The following is a 20695-nucleotide window of genomic DNA, read 5'->3' as shown; positions in this document are numbered from 1 at the left end:
TCTCTCTTGTAGTTATTAATTCCCAATTTTATCGTGTTGAACACAGTTTTAGCTCTAAAATTTTAAACTTTGGATGTGTGGTGAATGGAATGGCTTGGGTTGTGACATGTAAAAATGTTAAAAGCATCTTCCCTTAGTTTAATCTGTGAGTTTCAGGGTGAGATAGATTTTTTGGGGGCTGAGAGGTTTAGTCAGTTGAACAGTCTCATGTGCTCACGCGAGATTTCAGGCCAGACAGGGCGCGAATTCGATAAGTGGTCCGGTAGTCTTCCACTCTACTCGTGTTGAGTGTGTTGGCCCTAAACTATTGTAGGTAAGCAGTCACAACAGCTACAGGTTCTTGCATTGATAGGTACACACGCAAAACTTGACACCTTATATCCAGCTGCTGTACGGCTAGATGGTTGTTAACTTTCGGATTAGCATGTAGCATTAGTTAGCCGGACACGCTAGTTTTGGCTAGCCTGATGTAACTTGCTAACGTCACGTTTGCCACTGTTTTTGTTTACTTTGATCATGACAACCTTTGCGAAATACCATTCTAACGCCAATGAGTGTGTAATAAAAACATTGGTGGCGATAGTCTAGTGTTATTGTTTAAATCAAAATATCCCAAAGCTTTAAACTGGGCTACGTCTTTACTTGTAGTTTTTATTTACCGTTGAAAGAAGTTGAAGTACGAAAATGTCGAAACGGAAAAGCACCTCTGTCAATGGCAAACCCTACAAACGGGTGAGACCTGAGGAAAATGAGGAGGACGAAGAAGAAATGGAACATGCTAATGGAAATCAGAGTGACGAGGAAGATGGGCTACTGACCAAAGAGGTTTGTACGCAATTAAATGTTTACAGCAATGAATATGTTCTTTCGGTTCAAACATAAGTGACTGTAATCACCTCTTACTTGGTTGCTGTGACTGATCACCTACGTTACCCTTTCGGTAGATCTTGCATATTTAATGAGATGTGTCATCAATAACTCGTGTTTAGATGCTGAGAGCTGGAGAGGTGGCGAGTGATGCAGGGATTGTGGAGAGCATCACTCTGAAGAACTTCATGTGCCACTCTCACCTCGGACCATTTACATTTGGACCCAATGTCAACTTTGTTGTTGGCAACAACGGAAGTAAGTTTTGACACATAGCCACATCTCTTGATGAAGAGAAACAGATTTTTCTGGAAAGATTTGGTTGTTGTCATTGCAAGTAATGCGCTAAAAACGTTTAAACTAAAATGCTATGAGTTCTCTCTTATACCCAAACCACTCTGTTCAATCCAACGACTACACTGTTTATACTGACACTGATGATATTAAGCTATTTTTCTAGAATTGCACGTCATATGACCATTATTAACATAGATGAACAGTACTGACCTAAAGCTATTATGCACTAATTGAAGTGACTTTCACATTTTTTAGAAAGTGAATTCAAAGGTGACGGACAGTTTTAAACTTTTAGAAGCTTGTCATCTACTCCACCACCTGCTAAAAGTAGTGTAGGTTCTTACCTACGTCAACATGTTACAATTTGAATCCCCTGGTCCTGTGTGGCTGTGTTTCCTGTATTGTTTCTGTCATTTCTCATTGCTTGTAAAAGTTTTGTTAATTTTACTTTTTTAATTGTGTGGCATAAAAAGATAATAGTTAGCAGTGTTTATCTGTTGTGCCCGTTTTTTTTATGCTGTAATCTGGTTTAGCTGCTCAATCAATTCAGAGATTTTTTTTTTACAGGACTCTTCTGATTTCATGGTCTTATGTGAGTAAAAATGTAGTAATACTAGGGATGTTGCACCAAAATAACTAATAAGAGAACATGGGTAGGGACGTGCAGATGGCCTAGCGGTCTAAGGCACCACCCATGTACCCATGTACCATGCACTAACCAAGTGTAAGTTATTGACAGTTGACAGTTTTTTTTTTTTTTGATATCTTGGTTTCACTGCTTAGTATCTACTGTCTAGTTGAGCCTCTCTTACGGTTACAACACGTGTGAAGCATGCAGAGAATAGGGAATTTATGGATTAGTAAACTGATCACAGAAGGCAGATATGTTGGTAACTACCCCTGGATGGGCTGCACAGGGGCTTGCTGCCACCTGTGAGAGAAATACTAATCCTATTTTGTCAACTGTCCCCTCCACTGTTCACTCACAACTCCATGTGTGTGTTTATGCAAATGAGGGGGAGAGAGAGTGAGCTTCTGTGCAATGATCCAGACTTCTGTCGCCCATTCTGCTGTGACCTGATATTGTTTCCTTCATCATTCATCACATTTGCTTTTGTGACATAACAGGGCTCTAAAAATCATCCTGGCTTTAAAAATGAATGCATTGTGAGAGGGAAACTTGTGGGAACTTCTGTGCGACTCCAGCAATTCTGTGCCGAAATTCAGTACTATTGGAGAAATAAACCCAATAAGTGCTTTTAAATCCTTGTCTGGAGGGGTAAGCATACATAAGCCGAGTTAAAGAGCGAAGCAGTCTCGAATGCTGTAAATACAGTGGAAAACAGCTTCCTTAAGGGGAAGTAAGGAATTGATAAGGGAATCGTTAAGATTAAATGGAAATGATGTCGATGGATTGAACCAAGTGGAACTGCTTCTCGATTCCCATCACTAGGTATAGGCATTAAATTAAACACAGATATTTTATTTGCCCTGATTTTCACAACTGGTGCGTCTCTAGTTAATTGTCTTGTCCCTGTGGATTTTGCTGATAATTTCAATTTTTTTGTTAATTGTAACGGTTTCCACATTGAGAGTCGGGATCGAAGGGTATAAAATAGTGTGTTCTGCTATCATTATTTCTTAAAGTAAACTATTAAACAAAATGTTGTGTGTTTTAGGCCATTGAGCTTATGCTTATGTTGGGAAAGGCATTGTAAGTGGGTTTAACATTACACATTTTAACATCCAAATGATGGGGGTCTTCAGTCTCCACCGCTGACCTGTACAATTTAGTGATGTTATTCTGGGATATTTTTTCTGTTGGTAAACTTTCTATCTGGACTGTTATTACTACTTTGTCTGTGTACATATATTTTTAACTTTGGTTGTAATATTGTCCAAATTTTATTTCTTGTGTTTGACAGGTGGAAAGAGTGCTGTTCTGACAGCTCTCATAGTTGCTCTTGGTGGGAATGCACAGGCCACAAACAGAGGATTATCCCTCAAGGGTTTTGTGAAGCAGGGAGAAAGGTGAGCCTATCAGCATACCGAGTGATATACTTGTGATTCATACTCATTCTGTGCAGGGACATGGTTTGCTTTAGCAAAACTTCAGTTTGGACAGAAATTCCTCGGTGCATCACCCAGTAGTTCAACTCTACATCACACTTTCTTTTCTTTAGTTTTACTTTATTTTTTTTGTGTGTGTAATTTCATGTAACCAAAAGGGCATGTTACAAATCCTCTTTACAAGAGTGACTTGACTAAGACAGGCAGCAGTACAGTGAACAGAATTTCCCACAGTGAGCAGCCATGCAAACACAAGATACATGACTATGAAACATTTTAGATATCAAATAACACATTGAAACATCAAATATGTTGTTGTTTGAGCTCTTTTGTGTTCTCGTATTTTGCTCTGTGTATTACTCCTGCTTTTGTGTCAGAACACTTTGTAAATTGGAGTATTTCAAGATGCTATATAACTAGTTATTACTATTAAAATTTCAAATTTGATATTGCACTTTCTATCTTTCTGTCCTTTTCCTTTTAAAAAGCAAAACTCAATCAAAAAGTGAATTTGTTATACAGTGCATCACATGTTCAGGTACATAAGTCGATGTGTGTTTCCCTTTTTCCTCAGCTCAGCAGACGTGTCGATCACCCTGTGCAACAAAGGAAGGGATGCTTACAAACCTGAGGTGTACGGTTCAGCCATCAATGTGGACTTGAGGATAACAAGAGAGGGACTGAGAACATATAAACTGAGAGCCAAATCAGGTGACACACTGGAAAAATATGGATCATCTTCTATTGTTTGTTGTGTTTTCTTCCTTTAATTAAAGAAACAAATGCTGAATTGTGCTGCACATATTTGCTAAAATTCATAACTTTGTGCTGTAAACCGCTTTATAACATATATGAAAAAAGTTTGATCTTTAAAGGTCAAATCAGATGAAAGCACTAGAATAAATAGAGGCATAAATAAAATGTAAAGATAAGTTTAACAGCTGGGTCATTAATTTCAGTTACACTACCTATCAAACTAGTGAACAGCTTTTAGTAAAAAAGTGCTACTTTAATATTCTTAAACATATTGAACTTGATTTATGTGGTTCAATTACTGTTAGTCAGGACAAGCAACCTGAATTCATCACCATGGGCTGTAAGAAATCATCACTGATTACAGGCAGTTTAAAGACCGAAACACGTATATTTAAACTAGCGATGCACCGATTGGAAAAATCGGGGCCAATGATGATACAGATGTTTAAAATGACAGTTTGGTCAATACCGATGTTTTTCCACTACTCGTCATATACAGGGATGGGGATTGTTAATTTTTTTTTGAAATTGATACTTCTTACCATTCTAAATCTTACTGATACCACAAACAATTTTATTTTTTATAGTTTGGGGTAAAGACAAAATGAGGAAAAATACTTAACATAGAAGTGGTAAAAACTAAGTTGTGTTTGAATTAAAATGTCATTATTCACTATGTAACATCTATTTTGTATCTCTCAAATACAATGTCCTCATATTCACAGCTGCATTTATTGAAGTTTCTTGTCAAAAACAAAATTTCCTTATTTTTTGTGGGACAATTGAACATATCACAACACATGGTATACGGTCATCTAATTTACCTGATCGCACCATATTTTCCGTCTTTCAGCTCATAAAGTTTACTAATTAACTTCAATTCTGTCAATTCCAGCATGGCTTTCTACACTAGATTAATATTTTTAACAAACAGGACTTGTTGTAAAGTTTGGGAGCACTTTTCAGTGTTTATTTGAGCACATGAAGAAGAAAACTGTCTTGGAGCAGATGAAGAGTTTATGACTGCCTATTATTCCCAGCGCAGCCCAGTCTTCTTTCCCCAAGCCGACAGTTGAAGGTATATTGAAAGTTTATTCTGGTTTAATGTTATGCACAATACTGGTGTGCTTTTAGTTTATTGCGTGCTATGTAATGCCAGAGATTATCCAGCACGTGACTTCCTGTGTCCGATAAAAAAAAACTTTTGTCTGAAGGAGCAGGTGCTGAAAAGATTACACACATCTGCGATTGTCATCGGCACATTTCACTTATTTTCTGATGTGCCAATGACAGTTCACGAGCCCAACATCGGCCGATGCCGATGTGAAACCAATGCACTGGTGCATTACTAGTTTAAATATTGGTATAAAAAATACTGGCTATGCAATAATAAAACTGTGATAATAACTGAACCCCATTCATAAGCATCATCATCATCAAGAGGTGTCCCCAGTGATTAGGTCACACTCACGTATAGTTCCTATCCCACTTGTCATTTCCAATCTCTCCCTGATTTCTTCCGCTATCTACTGTCCTATCTTCTCCAAAGAAAGTTTTAAAAAAAATTAAAGGACAAGACAGAATTTTTGATGCTTTAGCAAGTCTTTGATCATTATGGATTCATAAACGTATGTCTCTGTGCCTCTTTCAGGTCAACTTGTTACGAACAAAAAGGAAGAGCTTTTGTCCATCCTGGACAATTTTAATATACAAGTATGAACAATGAATCTTAGGACAATTTGTTTCAATTTTCTAAAAAATGATTTTTTATGAATAATCTGAATCACTGTGCCAACAGGTGAGAGTAATTGTTATCATTTTTTTCTCTTCTAAGGTCAACAACCCTGTGTCTGTTCTCACTCAAGAGATGAGCAAATACTTCCTGCACTCCAAAGGAGAGGGAGACAAATACAGGGTTATTAATCAAACATTGCTTATGAAGAATATAGATTATGTTGTTTTGAGTGTTTTAAAATAGGCTGCACTTGTCAGTTACGTATCGTTTTTCCTTTCACCTTACAGTTTTTTATGAAAGCTACCCAACTGGAGCAGATGCGAGAGGACTATGTGTACATCAAAGCCACTAAACATGTCACAGAGGATAAAGTTCAGCAACACAGTGAAGTAAGAGTGTGCTTGTTTAGCATTTGGTGATAAAAAGAGAAACAGATTAGAAAACTTGTTTATAGCAGAGCCCACCTTAAACTGAGTCTCAGCCAACTGTTGCCCATTTTTGTCTGTAAAATTATTGTTTTTGCTCTTTTTTGCTTTTAGTGTCCTTGTGCTTGTTTTTCAGCAGTAGCTGTTTTAGTGTAATTGTGCAACAGCAGACCTTAGAGAAACATTTTTAATGTATTCAGAATAATTAGTTGAATACGTGACTGTTTCAGAGCTTGAAAGACCTGAAGAGGAAGTATCAAGAGAAAGAGGAACGTTACAAAAGCCTGGCTTCACTGGATGAAATGCAAACTAAGCTGGAGGAGTTGCAGAAACAAATGGCATGGGCTTTGGTAAGCTTAGCTCTAAGCATCGATGTAGATGTTTTGGCTTCCTATTGATCTGATTCGATTATTAATCCACCAATCAATAGACATCGATGGATGGGCACACCCCTACTCCTTTACATGTGCTCTCATGTGCCAGTTTAACTGGAGTTGTGCAGCTGTAACTGATGAAGGATAGTCAATCTAAATATCAACTACATCTCATAAAAATTGCAGGTTGCTGAGTTTGAGAAGGAGCTCATGCCGATGAAGGAGAAGTTGCAGTCAGACAGACGTGATACAGAGAAATATGATCAGAAGGTGGATGAATGGAAGGTGAGCCACATCATCTTTGTATGTGCCCTTGTTTGGCCTTCTTCTTTCTCCTTACTGTAAAGCCCTGTACTTCCCTGATATTTTTTATTCTTAAATGCAGAAAAAGGTAACAGAGGCTGAGGATAAGCACAAGCAGATCCAGGAACAGTTGGAGGGAATCACTCAGCAAGTCCAGGAGCTTCAGCCTAAAAGTGCTCAGCTGAAGGCCGAGGTCCAGCGACAAAACGCCAAACTGAAGTCCAGTGAGGTCAGAATTCTCACTTAACATCAGTCAGACTGTAATTAATGGCATTAACGGGTTTTATCACTCTTATTTTAGATGAATTTTAACCTGTAAATTATGACTGAGGGAAAATCAATGGAGAGCTATCAGCTTTTTAAAAAATATCTCAAAGATTTTCTTCAGTGGAATATAAGGCTTACTCTTGTCAGCATTTGTCTGCTGAATACACCTTTTATTTCAACATGTTGAGAAAGCGCTTATGATTAGACTGGACTTCACACGGAAATTAGCTTCTGTCTTTCATCCCAGATTCATAAATCATGTTTATCAATATGCCTCTCATTTTTGAAGCATCTGATATGATTCTATCAGTGAGCAGTGTATCAATACTTTCAACTCATGAATTCAAGTCTGGTGCTCTCTACAATCAACCACTGAAAATTTCTGTAAAACTCTAATCTTGTGGAGTATTATTTAACTGCAACAGTACCCAGGGATCTTTCTGTCTTTATATTCAGAGCAGTACAGTCTAACTTCATGCAGATGCATGCCACAGTCCTCTTTTATTCTTTCTCCATGTAGAATATTTAAAACTATTGTCTTTAGGAAGTCTCTAAGCCTACTTGATAACATCACCTTCTGCCATCTTTGTGATATTTGTCCTATAAGAAGACACTAATTTATGTGTCCTATCATGCATTAGGTCACTGTCCACAGGTGCAAGGCTAACCTTAGAGATCTGGAAAAGGACAAGGCCCAACTGTCCTCAAGACTTAATGATCTCAAGATAAGGTAATACATCAAATTGATTAAACACCCTCTAAGTTTCATACATTTTTCTTCAGACTCTCCTATGCTTTAGTACTTCCTCAGTTTGTTTCATCCTGTATTTTTCTTGTTTTATTCCTTTAGCATCAGTCAGACAACAGGAGCAGAGAGCCAGGCTAGGGCTCAGCATATGGAGCAGATACAGGCTGAGCTGGAGAACCTGAGACACCACATCTCCACTCTGGAGCAGCAGATTGACCAGTATAAAAACGCCTGCGACCGTGCAAATGAAGAACAAGGAAAGATAAGGTGGAAGAATCAGTAGATTAAAAATAAATAAATAAATGGAAATAAGGGCCCGAGGGTGGAAAGTAACTAATTGTATTCACTCAGATTACTAAATTGAGTTATCTTTTGAGTAGAGTTAAAACTCGGCAATTTAACTTTTACTTAATTATATTTTGGAAGAAGTATTGCGCTACACTACTTTTTAAAAGCATCAAGTACGGAGTAGAAACAAAAACTCAGTTAAAACAACAACTTTAAAGGAATAACTTTTAACTTTTACTAGAGTAGATTTATACATAGGAATTATTTCTACTTAGGTAAATTTTAATCAAAGTAACTGTACTTTTACTTGAGTACAGTAGCCTTGTAGTTTTTCACACCTGTAAGGGCCTTTTTCAAACATGAACTCACTGTTTTGACAAAAAAGAGTTTTGAGTTAGGGCTTTAAGGAGAAATGCAATGTTATAATAGAACCAGAGAACACTATAATATAAACCCCAATCTCCTTTGTTCTTCAGGAAAGAGCACAGTGTGCTCCAGAGGTCCATTGATGCCAACAGAAGGAACCTGCAAACGTTGGAGAGCAGTCGATCGAATCGCCTGCGCCGTTTTGGAGAGCACATGCCTGCACTCCTTAATGCCATCCAGGACGTTCACAAAAGGGGAAAGTTCAAGCAAAGACCCAGAGGGCCTCTGGGTAAGACTTGATGCCCAAATGTGCATCCATGAAAAGTAGAAATATGTTGATTTGATGCTGATATTATCCTGCCTTATCTTTAGGTTTCCTCATCAGCCTGAAGGACCCTGAGCTAGCCCTGGCGGTAGAAGTGTGTCTTAAAGGCCAGCTGACAGCCTTTACTTGTGACAACCATGAGGATGAGAAGGTGCTACAGGGCCTTATGGCCAGAGTGTTTCCAGGTGGCCGTAGACCTGCCATTATCACCAGCGCTTTTCTACCCCAAGTCCATGATACAAGAAAGAGGTGAGGACATGCACATTTCACAAAAATATGCATTAAGGTTTGTCTAAGTATTTTCTGATTTAAAAGCAGCACTAAGGTTCAAGCTTGAAGTCTCCAAAGAGGCATAGCACAGACCAGCTGAACTGTTTTAGTAACAGTTTATTCTAATAGCAGCTCAAATGATCAAACATAGAAAACAATCCTGTTGAGGACAGCTGAGCAGGCATGAGCAGAAATGATAGAATGGAACAGTAATCAGGTTGCAGCCTTAACAAAACAGTAGATTGAAGTCTATGAAGAAAATCTAAAGGTTACTAATGGTTTGTTTTTAATCTGTAGTATTCTCGTTTCTTCTTGTCTTTGTATCAGGGCCGTAAATCATCCTGATTACCCCTCCGTGCTACAAGCTTTAGAAATCGAGGACCCAGTGGTGGCAAATTGCCTGATTGATCAGAGGGGTATAGAGAGCATTCTTCTCATTAAGGTAAAAATTATCGATGGGACATATTGCCATGAATTTGAATCTGATGTGAGCTAACTTTCATAATAAATCTTTTTGCATGATACTACACAACATGCCAGAAAAAGAAAGATATACTTGGAATACAGCTTATACAAAAATGTTCCTTTAATTAGTATCCAGTACTTTAACGATCCTTTAAAAAAAAAAAAAAAAAAAAAGGAGTTTGGTGCATTGAAATGACTTTGATCTTTTATTTTGTGCGTATTTGTGTATCCATGTGGGGTTTTGCAGAATCGCACTGATGCCCGCAGAGTGATGCAGGGTAGAAACCCTCCCCAGAACTGCACCCAAGCCTTCTCTAAGGATGGAGACCAAATCTATAATAACCGCAGCTACACTGCTGAGCAGACAAGAGCAAACTACCTGTCTGGAGATGTGGAGGAGGAGATCAGGTGTGTCTGTGTGTGCATGGTTGTGTGGTGAAGCAAACCAGTCATGAAAGTCGACTTCTGGGTCTTTTGGCTGTGATTAGTGATTTTTCTGACTTGTTTTCTGACATATATTAAGATACATGCTGTGCACATGTATCTGGTTGTTCTCTGTCTATATGCCGTCTCTGTTACCTTTACTTCAGTGTCTATCTCTTTTTTTTTTTTTTTTTCCCAGGCACTTGCAGAGGGAGATGGAGAACCAGAACGGTCAGGCAAACCGCTTCCAGCAGCACATGAGAAAGTTAGATGAAGACATCAAACAGAATAACAGGCTATTGAAAAGTGCCCTCATGGAGCAGAAGACTACAACTGTAAAAATATATCTTTACAAAGTTATGTTCATCACAGGGAGTCTTGAAATGTCTATTTTAATTCATATTTCTCTTTATCCTGTGCTTATAAAACCAAAAAATAATAGCTCAGTTGAATAGGCTTTTTTAATATTTGAAACCAAGGTTTACTTTTCTCACATGCATGATAGTTGTGTCCTAAACATAGAAATAAAATCAAAGAATAACCTTTGAAGGAAATTTTTCACAGCCTTTGCATATAATGATTACTTTTTGTAATAGCTTTTGTCTGTTTTTATTTCCACAAAACTTATTTTCAAACGCATGCATATATTAACAACTAAATCAAAGTATTTAATATTGTGGGAGGGCTAGATATCTTTCTGAGTCAGATTTATGTTGTTCTGCTCTGATACTTTACCAGGTTTTTTTAATGTGTACATTTTTTCTAGGAAAAAGCCACAAAGCTGCAGCTTGAGCTAACAGACCTACGAAATGTGGAAGAGCCTCAGTCTGAGGACCTCAAGCCTCTGGTTTGTACAGAACACGTACACGGGACACAGCTGGCAGAAGTTATAGATAGTAGTGGTCATGGGGGCGGAGATGGAAAAAAATTTTTGACGCAAATTTTATTTGTTTACTTGTGAAAAAAAATCAGAATTCTGAGATTAAAGTCAGGATTATGACTCCTGAAAAATGTCAGAGTTCTGACTTTTTTCTCACAAGAAATAAAAATTGCATCTCAATTTTTTTTTCCAGTGGCCCTAATCCTCTTCTTTCATAGAATGACATTTAGATTTTTGAGGGGAAATTTGATATATGTATGATCTTCAAAGAACTTAGATGAATGTTATTATCCTTTTTGCAAGCTTTGTGTGTCATGTGGCCTGCTCTTCTACAGGAGGAAGAACTTCAGGAGATCATTTCTAAGATCTCATCAAAGCGTGTTGAGTATGAAGAGGCTCGGGCTCAGATGGCAGAGTTCAAGGTCTCCTATGAGGCGGCAGAGCAGGAGTACAAGCAACATAAAGACCAGATCAACATAGTTGCTGAGGAGGCCGACTCATTAAAGGTAAAGACTCTAACAAAACCCTTTAGACACCTGCAAAGCACAGTGAAATGAAATAACACAGAAGAAAAACTATAAATATCACTCTGAATGCCCTTACATGTAATAAAATGATAGTTCTGTACTTTTGAAGTAGGGATTGTGTGAAGTACTTGTTAACTGTAAGGATATTACAATACAGATGTAGTTCAACATGGCCCCTTCAAAGAGAGACTGGCTGGAGTGTCAGCACAGGGTATCTGCGGGGTCTTGAAAAGTATTAAAAGGTGATAAATCAATTTTGGGTTCGTAAATTGTCTCTGAGAGCGCCAGAGCGAGCGGGCGGGCGGGCAGGTGGAAATTCAGAAGCACAAAGATTTACTATCCCAGCCTATTTTAATTTGTTGTATCATAGTGGTCTATAGTCTTTATTACAAACTAAAACTGTTAAGTTAAAAGTATCACTGATGTAATTGGTTACAGCTTGAAGTGGCGGTGAGGTATTAAAAAATATTGAGAAGGTCCTGAAAAAGTCTTAAAAAGGTATTAAAAGTAACCTCAAGATTCCTGCATATACACTGCAGCATTAATGCCAGACTCCATATAATTGAGCTAATTTTAAGAAAAGCTGAGCAAAAGAAGGGTGTGCATGTGCACTATACAAAAGTTTGCAGCCCTTTATTTTCATCTGGCAAGGCACTTTATTTAAGCATTACTTAAGCACACCATATGCCAGTTCTTTAAACTGCAGCGCATCAGATCAGGTTTAAATTTTTTATTAGTACCTTAGTGGTGTTGCCATAAATTGGAAGGTTACAAATGTAACCATTGTTCTATGAATCCTGGATGACAGAAATATGCTTGTAGGGTGGCTGAAGAGACACAACTCTGACCACAACAGTCACAGGGCCACCACCGACTAGTTTCAAAGAGTTTGCTACTACAAAGGCTTAACATCTGAGAGCGAGAAGATGTAAAGGAACTGATCCCCTGATGACACCGGAATAAATAGACTTTCCGGGTCAGCATGTGTCCTTGTTGGTAAAGCTACTCGCCCTGGGCATGCACTATGTGTCATCCAGTGTTTGAAGCACCACCTCTGGCAGTCAGGAAGGATAAAATAGAACAATTTAATTAGTATCAAAAATGATGAGATTCCAGTTAGTAATGCAGGCACTTGAGGAAAGAATTATATTCCTGAATGTGTCATAGAAATTCCTACCCAAAGGCTGCTTACCATGCAATGACTAGTTTGTGATTTCATTGTGTTATTCCTTCTGTGTTTGTGCTTTTGTGCCTTAACAGGAAGAGCTGAATAAGACCGATCAGGGGGTGATGAAAAGCAAGCATCACAAAAAACATTATGATGAGAAACGCAGTGCCCATCTACGCAGCGTACAGGCCCTCGAGGCCTCCCTGGAGAGCAAGGAGCAGGAACTTCAGGTATATCACAACAGATACCAACTGATCAGCAGGCCGATTATGGTGTATGACAGATTAATCAACATCGGCCAATATGTAGCCGATATATTAACTTTTTTGCTGCACTGGGATTCTGTCACTCTGTGTGTGTCCCTGCTGAACTCAGCCCGAGTGTCTGGCCCTCCCCCTCAGACAAAAGCGACTTTGTCATTATATTTAACAAGTTTTCAGACCCCTTTAGCAACTCTTTTTCAAAAAAGCGACTAGCGAAAAAACTAGCAATTTTATCTGGTGTTATTGGAGAGTTTTAGAGACTCTGACGTGAAAGCACGTATCGTTGTTGCTCTTCTCAGGCCCCGTTCACACGGAAACGAAAACGCTATACTGCCGTTTCGTTTTGGATAAGTTTTCTGTAAAGACGGGATCGTTTCAGGAAATATCTGCGTAAACACGGAACCACTGAAACGACAGAAAACGCTGTAGTACATATGCCAAGCCTATATGTGGCGCTGTAACGCTGCCATGGAAATGCACCAGAGTAGAAGAAGAACATCACCGAAAACTAACACAAACTTCTATTTAGTTGCCCTTCTGGTTGTTCTCCACGTTGGATTTAAGAAAATATGTTGTATCCGTTTCGCGGTGGTGGTAAAGGAGCATTAGATTTTTCTGTACAAGCCATAAAAAACTTTGTAGCGTCTGCAGCACGAACACAACCGTGTAGTCCGCTATTATTGTTTTGGCCTACCCTGCGCAGGTGCCTCAAGGGCGCTACGCTGTGTGTGACGTAATCGTTTAAAAAAAGATGCGGATAACAGTCCACACGGAGATGAAACGGTATTCGTTTACGGATTTATGCACTCTGGGACCCGGTTTCAAAAAGTATCGTTTACAGTCACCTGAAACGCCGTTTCCTCAGCACTGGATGTGTTCCAGCTGCTCTCAAACATGCTGTTGTGCAGCCTCTGATCAAAAAGAAAAATCTGGACCCCTCCGTGCTGTCTAACTTCAGGCCAATCTCTAAGCTACCATTTTTGTCAAGAATTTTAGAGAAAGTGGTTTTTATTCAGCTTCAGTCTTTCTTAGTGGCAAATGATATCTACGAGAAATTCCAATCTGGCTTTAAACCACATCATAGCACTGAAACAGCATTATTACGTGTTTTTAATGATCTGCTGGTAACTGCTGACTCAGGAAACCCTGCCATGCTGGTGCTTCTTGACTTAACAGCTGCTTTTGACACTGTTGATCATGGGATCCTCTTGGCACGACTGGAACAGTGGGTGGGCATTACAGGCTCTGCTCTCTCATGGTTCCACTCCTACCTTTCTGATCGGAGTTTCTCTGTGCATCTAGGTGAATTCACCTCATCCTTAGCTCCTCTTACCTGTGGGGCCCCCCAAGGCTCCATCCTCGGGCCGATTCTCTTCTTGCTCTATATGCTGCCATTGGGGTCAATTTTCAAAAAATATGATATTTCTTTTCACTGTTATGCCGATGATGTTCAGATTTATCTGCCTTTAACTTCAAAATCCAATGATTCTGTTAGAACATTGCTCAACTGCCTAAATGATGTAAAGTCCTGGATGGCCGCAAACTTCTTGCACTTAAATGAAAACAAGACAGAAATCATGATGTTTGGATGTGGTCCAGCAGATTTTCCAGCTGGTTTTCTGGGCCCCCTTACTCCAAACATCCGGTCATCAGTAAAGAATCTTGGTGTAATATTTGATGACAGGCTGAAATTTGATCGCCAAGTTAGCTCAGTCGTTAAAAACTGTTTTTACCATTTGAGGATTTTATCAAAAGTAAAGGGATACCTGCCATACAGAGATTTTGAGACTGTAATCCATGCTTTTATTAACACACGACTGGATTACTGTAACTCACTATATATTGGCCTAGACCAGTCACTCTTGCACCGCCTGCAGCTGGTACAAAACGCAGCTGCCCGTCTCCTCACTGGCAAACACAAGTGTGACCACATATCCCCTGTTTTAGCTTCATTGCACTGGCTCCCGGTTGCTTTTAGAATAGATTTTAAAATTTTATTGTTTGTTTTTAAAGCTCTTAATGGCCTAGCCCCCCAGTACCTGACTGAGCTCCTCCACTACCATGTCCCTGTCAGAACACTGAGATCGTCTAGTCAGTTGTTGTTGGTCACCACCAAAACAAGGTACAAAACCAAAGGTGACCGAGCCTTTGTGACGGCTGCCCCTCGACTCTGGAACAACTTGCCCTGGCATATCCGCTCTGCGGAATCAATTGAGGTTTTTAAATTATCTCTCAAGACTCACCTCTTCTCCCTGGCTTTTGATCAAGGTTGAGTGGACATCTGGCAAAATCTTAACTAATTTTTAACTTTTAATATATATATATTTGCACTATGTTTATGTATCTTGGTATTGTATCTGCACTGCTTTGATCTGTACCGCACTTTGGTCAACCCCGGTTGTTTTAAACGTGCTTTATAAATAAAGTTTGAGTTGAGTTGTGTTTACGGATTTATGCACTCTGGGACCCGTTTTCAAAAAGTATTGTTTACAGTCACCTGAAACGCCGTTTCCGTGTGGATGAAATGCCGATACGACAAAAAACTTTTGCGTATACACCTGAATTCGTTTCAGTGTGAACGGGGCCTCAGCGAGCAGCGGGTGCTGCAGTGGGCCCCTCCCCGTCCCTAAGCACTCACAGGCAGCCCAGTCCTCGTGCAGCAGTCCCTGCTGCAGTCGGACTCAGACTAAAGCCTGTTTCAGACTGGGAGCGTGTTTTGCTGCTTGTGTGTGCCGCGCGTGTCAGCTCCGGCTCCTGCCAGTGCGGCTTTCACACAGGGCACGAGTTTTCTGCGTGTCAGCCGCATCTTCCTTCTCTCAAAGCCCTGTCCTTCTTCATAAGTTTTACCTCAATAAACCTCATATATTTTTTATTTTTATATCCTCCCATATTGGTCGGGGCTCTAGTTCATGGCTAATTGATGAAAAAATGCATTTTTTTCATTGGAGTTGTGTAAATCAGAAGTTTACCTTTTGTTCTTTCAGAAAAGAACTATACAAAATTAATGTCGAAGATTGTATCTGAAGTTTTCTATGTAGTCTCAGGAAAGGTTTTTTTCTTTGCTGTTCAGACATCTATTGCCAAGGCCACTGAAATCTGTCCAGAGCGCATGGAAGTCCGACGGACACCCAAGAGTCTGGACAGTGAGATCAGTCGACTCAAAGTTAAAATATCTACTCAGCAGGAACAGCAGGGGGACCGAGAGGAGGTTGTAAGGTACTAAGACCCTTTAAGTGTAAAAATAAGGATGCATTGTCAGGATAATAGAGGCACTTACAATATAATTTTTGTCATGCAACTAAATAAACTTACATACAACAACTATGCAAATCTGCTGCGTACAAGTGTGAAGTGCCACTGCCATCACACACTGCACAAGACTTGAAGATTTTGAAAAATGCATTAATACATGGTGTACTGCAAGCAGCTGCTTGAATGCTCACAACATGCTAGATACATGGCAACACAGACCAGACTTACAGGGGTTGCAGACACTCTACCATTTTATTTCCCTCATTAGGTCATAGTCTTAACGTATACAAAGACTGCAGCTTTAAACAATGCAATCCATGATCTGGATTTTATAGCAATTACATGTACATTCCTCCCTTTCTTACCTTATTTCATTTGTCCATCTTTCCCACATCCAGGCAGTATAAAGAGGCTCTGGAGAACTACAACAAAATGGCTCAGCAAATGAAATATCTCAACAGCTTCATCAAAAGCCTGGACAATGTGATGAGCCACAGACTCCAGGTTTACTCTGACCTCAGGAGGTTTGTTTTTTAATTATATTTTTACTTTTAAATTGATGTTTCTAAAGGAATTGTTTTATCAGTAACAACCAGAGGTGGAAAAAGTACTAGACTGTTGTACTCAAGTACAAGTTAAGTTACTTTGGATAAAATATACTTAAGCAGAAGTAAAAGTAGTAATCTATAAATCTACTCAAGTAAAAGTAAAAAGTACATTATTTGAAATTTACTTAAAGTACTGAGTAGCTACATTTGATACCTGAGGGGGCTATACAGTAAAATATTATCTTAATATGAATTAACTACAGGAGAATATAAATCTAAAACCGGGTTGTTTTTTTATAATGGGATAATACCTAAAGTCAAATGCAATAGCTGTTTAGGATGAAATATTATGTGCTGTGAAAGTCAAACTTCAGGCCATTTTCTTGTTGGCAGAAGGCTGAACCTCCTTGTTTTTGCTTTTAGTGTTAAATTTTGTACTCAGTACTCTTTGCTTTTTAAAATGTAGTGCACTTAATGTACTTACGTAAAAGTAAAATTAGTCATTTTAAAAACTACACAAAAGCACACAAACAAGTTACTCAATTACATTAACTTGAGTAAATGTAATTAGTTACTTTCCACTTCTGATGGAAACTAATCTTAAAGCTACTGGTAAAGAAAATGTAACACCTGGCTCTTCCTGCACTGCTCTGTTGATTTATGTTTCTTAGTCCTGTCTACTATATCCATTTGAATGCTCATCTTCACGTCGCTGTTTTAGGTTCCTCTCTGCCCGCTGTAAATACTACTTTGACAGCATGCTGCTCCAGAGAGGCTTCACTGGAAGTATGGCATTTGACCACAAAAATGAAACCCTGGCCATCTCGGTAAGAGGGACATTAAAAAAGTCTACATTAAAGTTTTTATGAGTGAGAAAAAAATGGGGTCCAAATAAGTACAGGTAGATTTTTTTTTGCATGACAGAAACTGCATAATAAGTGGCTGTATTGGCCCAGATATGAGACCACCCCACTTTTTCCTGTGTGTTCAAGGAAAAAAATCCAGTCTTATTGTAGCAAAATGCTCTTAGATAGCAAAGTCAAAGACATGCTCAAAAAAAGAATTTGAATCCCCTTCCTCTGCAGGTGCAGCCTGGTCAGGGAAGCAACACTGACTTAAGCGACATGCGCACACTGTCTGGAGGCGAGCGCTCCTTCTCTACCGTTTGCTTCGTCCTCTCTCTGTGGGCCATCACAGAAGCACCTTTCCGCTGCCTTGATGAGTTTGATGTTTACATGGTAACTAGAGTTTGTTTCTATCAATGCTGTGGTATTATTTGGATATAAATGCTATGTTGCTTTAAGATGGGTACACATTACAAGATAATTAGGCCCAGTTAAGGCTCCATCCTCCCCTCTCAACTAAACAAAGTTCAGGATGGAATTTGGGGTCAGGGCATGGTGTGCCATTTTGGTTATATCACTAGAGCTGTAGTACAGAGCTATAACTATTATTTATCATTGTAACTATGAGTATTTGTTGTCATTACTGTGATTATACATCATTGTGACGCTTAAAGAGTAACTTAACCCAAGAGTTTCAGCTGAGGTGCATCCACCCTGGAATTTCATAGATGGCTTTAGAGTGTCATGGACTGTCCCTTATCATCCACAACATCATTCAGCATGTGCTGCGTTAAAATTCTGATTATTAGCCATTTCATAACCATTCAAAGAAGACCCAGCGAGTTATATCATCATGTCGAAGATACAATTTTTTGTGTTATTGACCTTGTTCTAATAAAAGCATGGTTTGATTACAATCTCAGTCAACAACACTACATGACCCTCAGTCCTAGAGCTTCACAGCGACGTCCCTGATCAGTTTACCCTGCCTTTGCCTGTGTTCTGCTCAGTGAAATTATCAACCAAAGACAGTTCGGGGAATGGGAAGGTGAAAATGCAGAAGACCTTCAACCTTGTTCTAATAAAGACATGGCGTATTGCCACAATGTTAGAGTGTAACAGCAACATCTCTGGAGTCTGGTGGAGCTGTGATTTTTGGCTTTCGACTGCTACAAGTCAACGGTTGAGAATGAAAATGTCAAGATTTGGACTGATCAACAGAACTACTAAATTCTCATTTGAATACATTTTCATGTAAAATGTGGTCTGAACCTTTAGTTACTCGTAAAGCAGGCATTAAGAGGTGGAGGGGAAGTTCTTCAAAGTTCTTGAAATTGCAAAAACTGTCACTTCTTAGATGATTTATCTTGTTTCCATTAGGACATGGTAAACAGGAGGATATCGATGGACATGCTGCTGAAGGTGGCTGCTGGTCAGCGCTACAGACAGTTCATATTCCTCACACCACAGAGCATGGGGTAATTATTGATACCATCTCTCATTGTTTGTTATTTTGTTTAACAGTGCAATAGACCACCCAGAAGGGGTTTATTGATTTTGTTTCTGTATATTATGCCTGTAAATGAGCTTTGATGAAGTAATTTGTCAGGGGGAAAAGGTCTCAGCGTGCTGCTTGATTTCTCTGGGAAATCTTTCGAAGTCACTCTCATGTTTTCACTTTCATTGCTTTTCTTTTTCAAGGTCTCTTCCGGTGAGTAAAATCATCCGCATCCTCCGACTCAAAGATCCTGATCGGGGCAACAACAACGCACAAAATGGTCAAGAAGAGGAGCAGTAGTGTCACCTCAGGGTAACTTTACCTCAGAGGAGGAAGAAGGAAGGTTTATTTGGAAACAGTTGTAAATAATTTGGAACTACAGCCATATGAGGATTGTTCTGTCTGTTTAAAACAGGAATAATTGTACAAACTGTGTGAATGTTTTGTTCAATCATGTTTAATTCGCACTGTAATATTTAGAGATGTTATTTTATATCTACTTGATGTTAAATGTTTTGAAAATTTAAGCGGTTAATGGCAGTTTTAATGCAATATTTTTTTACTGATTAAACAAAAAAGGAAAAAAATCTGTGATTAAGTGGTTATTGTATGCATGGAAGCTTTTTAGGATTGGTTTCGAGAATTTTTCACATCCAGTCTAAACAGTTTTTAAACATAAAAACCCTTCATACAGGCCTGAAAATGTTTCCTGCTGCAGCTCTGACTTCTCCAATGTTGAAGAGGTTTAAGAAGATTATTAAGAATTAAATTTTAGGTTGTGCAGATGGTGGAGTGGTTTGAAGCGATACCCATGTACGCGGGCCCAGGTTCAAATCTGGCCTGTGGCCCTTTACTGCATGTCTCTCCGGACTTTCTTCCATGTGTCCAGGTTTATCCACTGACCTTCTTCTATCCATTAAAGGCATGAAAACGCCCAAAAATACATCTTAAAAAAAAAAAAAGAATTGTCATTGGTCCAAGCTAAATAAAGACAATACCACACATAATATTACAAATGATGTGGAATACTAAGTTCCTAATGAACAGATAAACCAACATGTAGTTTTACTGTGGAACTGCGGACAACAGCTAACCTGTCATCAGATAGACTCTTTCATATACATTTCATTGATAAATTTCCCATTCATGTGGGACACCTCCCATACAGAATGTTTGGGAAGGGCAGAACTTTAAAAAGAAAAAAAAAATATTCTCAAAAGGTGACTGGATGAATTTTCTTTCTGTCACATGGGGCAAATCAAAGACAAAGGCGGTAGACATGAAAAGCAGAGCTTCATGCTGAAGATATGCAAAAACATCTCTGCCAAGAGAAGCTTTCAGTGTGGCTGTTTGCTCTGGTTTAATAAAGCTGTGATCCATGCCTTATTAAACTGCTGCTGTGGCTACATCCAAGCTAAACGCTACCCCAGCAGCCATTATATATAATGGCTCACACTACAATAACCCACAACCCACCCATAATTCTAGCAAACTCATGCCAAAGAGGGTTGGCAGGAAAGCAAAAACACCTGTCTTAAACCATTTTCAGAGCTGTTCTTTGCTTTTTTATTTCGTAAAGAAATGTGGTCTAGTTCTGATAAAACTCTTTATACTACAGCTACATCCAAGCTAACTGCTACACTGGTGGCAGACATTGCTATCAGCTTCTAGTACAATTAAACCCCACCTGTTGCTACCGCCTCGCTCTCATCAAATGACACCGAATGGTCCCAAA

At 39.0% G+C, this 20695-nt stretch overlaps 1 protein-coding gene across 3 annotated transcripts; it reads left to right on the top strand.

Annotated features, from left to right (window-relative positions):
- The first annotated feature begins 239 nt into the window (after window positions 1-239).
- On the top strand, window positions 240-19533 carry si:dkey-119f1.1 (uncharacterized protein LOC557127 homolog). Of its 3 annotated transcripts, none has more exons than XM_041805572.1 (27): window positions 240-313; window positions 649-825; window positions 990-1125; window positions 3090-3195; window positions 3809-3945; window positions 5642-5703; window positions 5825-5905; window positions 6013-6114; window positions 6381-6500; window positions 6711-6809; window positions 6910-7056; window positions 7736-7824; window positions 7945-8109; window positions 8607-8785; window positions 8869-9070; window positions 9419-9533; window positions 9804-9964; window positions 10179-10314; window positions 10746-10826; window positions 11195-11365; window positions 12647-12784; window positions 15888-16033; window positions 16468-16593; window positions 17339-17444; window positions 17703-17855; window positions 18843-18940; window positions 19164-19533. In XM_041805572.1, the coding sequence occupies exons 2-27, from the start codon at window positions 685-687 to the stop codon at window positions 19258-19260; spliced, it is 3294 nt and encodes a 1097-aa protein (XP_041661506.1). In that variant the 5' UTR covers window positions 240-313; window positions 649-684; the 3' UTR covers window positions 19261-19533. The 3 variants fall into 3 exon arrangements, with proteins under 3 accessions (XP_041661506.1, XP_041661507.1, XP_041661505.1); XM_041805573.1 differs by having other exon boundaries at window positions 242-313; window positions 669-825; XM_041805571.1 differs by having other exon boundaries at window positions 247-825.
- Window positions 19534-20695: the final 1162 nt, after the last annotated feature.

This window comes from Cheilinus undulatus, linkage group 14, assembly GCF_018320785.1.
Source record: "Cheilinus undulatus linkage group 14, ASM1832078v1, whole genome shotgun sequence".
Taxonomy (NCBI): Eukaryota; Metazoa; Chordata; class Actinopteri; order Labriformes; family Labridae; genus Cheilinus; species Cheilinus undulatus.
This window is presented reverse-complemented; position numbering and strand designations above follow the sequence as displayed.